The following is a 5,355-nucleotide window of genomic DNA, read 5'->3' as shown; positions in this document are numbered from 1 at the left end:
TTACCCCTCAGGGGGCATTTGGCAATGTCTGGAGACATTTCTGATTCTCACAACTTTGCAGGGGGGGGGGGGGGGGGGGGGCGAGGGGGGGGAGGGAGACTGCGGGCAGTCCTACTCAGGCTGGGGAGCCTGAGGGGGAGGAAGTGTGAGTAGGGAGGGCCAGCCTCAGCCTGTGGGGCCATGCCCCCGGCCCACCATGAACCTGGAAGGGCTGGAGATGGTCGCTGTGCTTGTGGTCCTCGCCCTGTTTGTCAAGGTCCTGGAGCAGTTTGGCCTCTTTGAGCCTGTCTCCTTGGAAGGTAACCCAGGTGTCTGGGCATGTCTGGCCTGCTGGCTAGAAGGACAGTGGCCCGCAGGGTTGGGGAGAAGATTACTCTGACTTCACGACTGGGGTGAGGGCTGCAGGGGTAAGCAGGTTAGTGATGGGATGGGACATCGGGGGGAGGGGAGTTGGGGGAACAGGACATCTGGGAGAGGCAAAGAGGGGGACTCAAGGAGTAGACCTGGGGGAGGTGAGGAGGGAATCTGGGGGATTGGGTGTCTGAGGGAGGTGAAGAGAGAGGGCCAGGAGCCAGGGAGGTGATGAGGGGGTATAGCATGGGGGGACTGGGATTGAGGATAAGGGGAAACTGGGGGGAATGAGGAAAAGTCTGGAGACAGGCAGGGGTATCTGGAATAGAGGAAGGAGGTTCCAGGAGTCCTGAGATAACACCAGACTTCTGAGGAGTCCCTTTTGGGGCCAGGGACCCACAGCGGCTCTGAAGATGTGTGTGACTCGCCACACCTCCATCCTTGCAGGCGTGGGTTACAGGGTGTGTGTGGACTCAGTGTGTGAGAGATACAGGGGGTGTGGCTGTGTGTTCATGTGTGTGAGAAAGGACAAAACGTATGACTATTTGAGCCTGTGTATGTGACAGGGGTGTGATTTAATGTGTCTGAGTGACAGAGTGTGTCGCTTTATGCGATGGCAGGTGTGACTGTGCTTGAGGGGCATGGAGTGTGTGGCTGAGCCTCTTTGGGCATCTGATTGTGTGTGTGGCTATTCCCAGAGTTCTCTGATGATATACCAGCTCCATACCCAAGGCTAGGGATGGGGTGGGTTCTGGAGGGACAGGAGTGGGATCACTGTGAATGAGACATTCATAGACAAATCTGGTAGGAGAGTGAGGGGTGGATCGGATCAGGGACCCTGCCTCCCAAGCCGCCTTGCCTCTCCCAGGTCCTCTCAGGATCTAAGGGCAGAATGGGCTCCAGAGTCTAGAGCGGGAAGTGGGAAGGCAATTCTCCACCCACCCAAAAGTCAGGTGGGGAGAGAGATACTGGAGGTAGAGAGGGGAACATGTTCTGCCTCCCCAGGGAGTTTTAGCCTCTCCCTCTTCTTCATGCCGAGACCTGTGCAGCTCCATAGCATGGCTACAGGAAAACAGGCAAGAACCATGATAAGAGGACTGCAGGGTAGACACCTGGGAGAACTGAAAAAATGTGAAAGCAGCTAGGGAAGAAGGTCCGTGAATTGCCTGCTCTAGAATTCCGTAAGAGCAGAAATCTCCTAGTCTACCCTCCATCCTCTGCTGCATTTATTGGGGTGGGGTGGGGTGGGTCGCAGGGATTGGTCCTAGATGAACTGGGATTCATCCAGTCCTGAAAAGATGAAGTCAGTCGGGCTCTAACTTTCCATCCCCTTTAGACTATTGGTGGGAAGCGGGGAGGCATCCTGTCTGCTGAAGGCACCCCCTTTCTCTTCCCACCTTTAGAGGAGCCTAGAGGAGACTGAGTCCTTGGAGCAGGCAGGGGACCAGATGGGGGGATGTGTGAAGAGGGGGAGGTTGGGAGAGGCGGGGGGAGCCATCCCCCAGTGCAGAGGCTACTACACCACCAGAGGCCCCAGGCACAATCGGCTTCGGGAAACCAAAGTCCAGGCTAATGGAGCCCTGGGCCAGAGTCCAGGCCGCCATCGATCCCTCACCCAGCTCACTGCCTCCCTCCCACCTCTCCATAGCTCCTGGGGAGAGAGGACAAATGGGAGGGAGAGGAGGCGCTAACTTCAAGCAGCTCCCTTCTGGGAGCACAGCATCTTCCTGAGGGTGGAGCCAGCTTGGAAGGCAGGGCCTGCAAGGGAGCTGGGGTGCCAATCTACAACTAAAGGAAATTGGGCCCCTCCAGGAATGGACTGAGGCCAACTTCAGTCAGTATGCCAGGTCCAGTGAGCCTGGCCCTCGAGTCTGGAGGTGGGTGCAGCCAGGAGACAGGAGACAGACACACAACAGGAACTTGGAGGGTCTCTCTGGGATACAATTAGAGCCGTAGGACACGTGTAAATAAGAGGAAGTGAGGGAACTGTGATCAGTGGGCTCTGGGTAGTCCCACATTACAACAAAATCCTCATCTCCAAGGTCTGTCATTGCCTGAAAGTTTGCTATCATTTCACCTTCAAAGAGTAAGCCATACTGGAAAAGACAGGGAAGGGACACATTTTTAGGGTGGATGAGTTCTCTGAGAACTCTGTTCTGCTGGCGGGAAGATTCTAGGTGCCTTGGAATGAGGGGTTATAGGCAAGAAAGGTGGGGGTGTACCCAGGGCAAATGCAGGTTCTGTGGGTGAGGTGCAGTCTTAGGTATCTGGGTGCCATGGGCACCTAGGTCACAATATGATATGGGCATGTGTGTGGTGGCCTTGGTATATCATGGTGACCACACTGTGATGTGATGTCCCAGGGTCATTGTGTGTTCTTGTGTGGTTTGATCATGCTGTGTGTAAGATGGCCTGTATGGTTCCTAATGTATGTCTGTCATGTTTTTCCCCGGTCAGTCACATTTGTATATGTTTGTATTAAGAAGTACGAGGTCAAAGTGTGTATGTCTGTGTGTGTGTGTGTGCATGTGTTGGGAGGCCACTGGGTATGAATGAGGTACTAGGTATCAAACGGTCCTTGTGCGGCATCCATCACTCTGATTTATCATACTATGTATACACACCTGTCACTGTGTGTGTGTGAGAGAGGCAGGCAGCCCCCGGGTTGGACATCACCCTCAGAGGTCCAGCTGTAGCACTGGAGCCAAGGACACTGGGTCAACAAAGACTGAGGCCAATGCTACTTCCTCCCCCCGCTCCCCCGGCCACCTCTCTGTTCCCAGCTGTGTCCCTTTATACAAGGTGCGGAACCACCTTGGTGGACTTTCCATGCCGGTGAAACCCACTGGGCCCCAGCGACTCCCCTAACCAGCCCCAGCTACTCTCACCATTACACCCACCCCCCATTTTCCCCCAACACCCGCCCCCAGCCAGGGTTGATTTGTGATGGTGGGGAGGGTACAGGGAACAGAGGGACAGTGGGGTTAATGTACCTTCCTGGGGTCTTCTCTCTTCCCAGGCCACCCTCCAGGGCCCACTAAAAAAGCGCTGAAGCAGCGGTTCCTCAAGCTGCTGCCTTGCTGCGGGCCCCAAGCCCTGCCCTCAGTCAGTGAAAGCAAGTGCCTCTCCTGTGCTTCCGGGGGTGGGGCCCGTATGTGTCGGGGTGTGACCGGTGTGAGGGGAGCCGGCCTGCGTGAGTGTGTGTGGGCGTGACCAATGTGGCGGAGGTGGGCTGGGCACTGACCAGGAGTGTGAGGGGGGCATAGCTACCAGCGCAGAGCGGAATGTGTGGGCGTGGTCAGTTTGGAGGCGGGGCCTGAGTGTGTGGGCCGTCTGGGTGTGCGAAATGGGCAGGATCTGGGTGTTTGGGCGTGGTCAGTGTGACAGGCTGAGGCCACTCTGAGCCTGTGTGAGTGTGGACAGTGTGGCCAGTGTGGCAGGGGTGGGACCAGGCGGCTGTGAGGGTCTGTGCGTGGCTTAGCTGGGGTTAATGTCTGGCCGCCCTCCCCGCCCCGGGCATGTTTTGGGCCTTGAGATGTAGGTCACCAGTGCCTTGACTAGATGGATGTAAGTGTAATGATGGAGCCTGCCTTCCTCCAGATGCCAGGATACTTGAGTTTCCTAGTACCAGCCTGGTCCCCAGTTGAGTGACCTCGCTTTGTCTGTAGGCCTCAGTTTCCTCATTTGGGCTTTGCCCACCTCACAGGATTATACATACTGCATCTTTGCAAGCTATAAAGGCCCGGTTTGTACTCATTATTTGAGAAGGTCGTTGTGTTTGATTCTGCTGGGTCCCACAATGGGGGTCGATTCGGAAAAAGGGCAGGGGGATGTGCGCGGGGTCCGATTCGTGTGTGTCTGTGCTCATTCGTTACGTGTGCCTCTGTGCGCGTGGGGGGCTGGGGTGTGTGCACTGTAACACGCAGGTCTGTGAGATTTGCTGTGAGTGTGAGGGGCGAGGTGTGTGCAGCTGGCCGGGTCCTCCGCTTTCTCGGTGACAGTTCGCTCCCTTCACCATTAGCCGCCCCAGCCTCCCTCCGCCCCCACAGACCCCGCCCGCTGGACCCAGGTGACTTACTCTCCTGGTGGGGGCGGGGGCGGGGGACTTCGGGAGCCTGGGGTGGGGGCACCTGCCTGGGGAATGGATGTTGGGAACAGGGGCGGGGCTGATACGGGGCCAGGGGTGGTGGCCTTCTCTAAGGCACACTAGTGCTGGGGCAGGAGTGGGGTGTGGAGGGGGCTTGGCTGGAGCTGGGTGGGGCATGGCTCGGGCATGGCTGGGATAGGCGGGGCTTGGCTGGAGGAAAGGATCTGGGCGGGGCAAGGGTGAGACCGGGCGGATCTGAGTTGGTAAGGGGAGGCCCAGAGCTCGAACCCTCAGAAGCCCCCTCTCCAACCCAATTTTCCTACTCCTGGCCTTCTGGGACGAAGACTGGGCTGGGGGCCTTCCCCTCCAACCATGGATCAAGGGCCCAGGGGCCAGCGCTGACTCAGACCCCGGGCTCTGGGGCCAGGCCTGGCCTTGGCCTGGGCCCGCTGATATACCTCGAAGCCGACCAGCATCTTCTTTCCTTGCCTTGATGTCCTTGGCTCTGGGTCCAGGGAACTGGCAGGCTGGTCTCCGGCGTTGGATATGGGGGGGATGGATGGTTCAGTGATTTTGAAGAGGGGTCGTGGGGGACAGGCCTGAGGCGCGGCTGTCCCCCCCAACCGCCCCCACCCCGCAGACAGCGTGGAGGATGAGTTTGAACTGTCCACCGTGTGTCACCGGCCCGAGGGTCTGGAGCAGCTGCAGGAGCAAACCAAGTTCACGCGCAAAGAGCTGCAGGTCCTGTACCGGGGTTTCAAAAACGTGAGTGCAAAGCTGAACCAAACTGGGGAGGGGCAGGGCCTATCCAGGACTTTTCTGAAAGGTTGGCCTGGAGGCTTTGAGGAGTGACAGGGGAGGGGAGGAGAAGGGACAGCTCCCCTTCCACCACAGACCGAACTTCTAGGTAGGGGTTC

The 5,355-nt window shown here is 57.8% G+C and overlaps 1 protein-coding gene across 10 annotated transcripts in view; it reads left to right on the top strand.

Moving 5' to 3' along the window:
* KCNIP2 (potassium voltage-gated channel interacting protein 2) overlaps positions 1–5,355 on the top strand; it is a 17,652-nt gene that overhangs the window by 10,537 nt on the left and 1,760 nt on the right. For 6 of the 10 annotated variants that reach the window (XM_007470375.1, XM_007470381.1, XM_007470380.1 and 3 more), the window contains exon 2: positions 5,079–5,203. In XM_007470375.1, the coding sequence (XP_007470437.1) occupies positions 5,079–5,203 (125 nt within the window). Of the gene's footprint in view, positions 1–196; positions 300–3,370; positions 3,473–4,321; positions 4,421–5,078; positions 5,204–5,355 lie in introns of those variants that run through there. The other 4 variants (XM_007470372.1, XM_007470373.1, XM_007470374.1 and 1 more) reach the window with 4 other exon arrangements.

This window comes from Lipotes vexillifer, unplaced genomic scaffold (assembly GCF_000442215.2).
Source record: "Lipotes vexillifer unplaced genomic scaffold, Lipotes_vexillifer_v1.1 scaffold916, whole genome shotgun sequence".
Taxonomy (NCBI): domain Eukaryota; kingdom Metazoa; phylum Chordata; class Mammalia; order Artiodactyla; family Lipotidae; genus Lipotes; species Lipotes vexillifer.
This window is presented reverse-complemented; position numbering and strand designations above follow the sequence as displayed.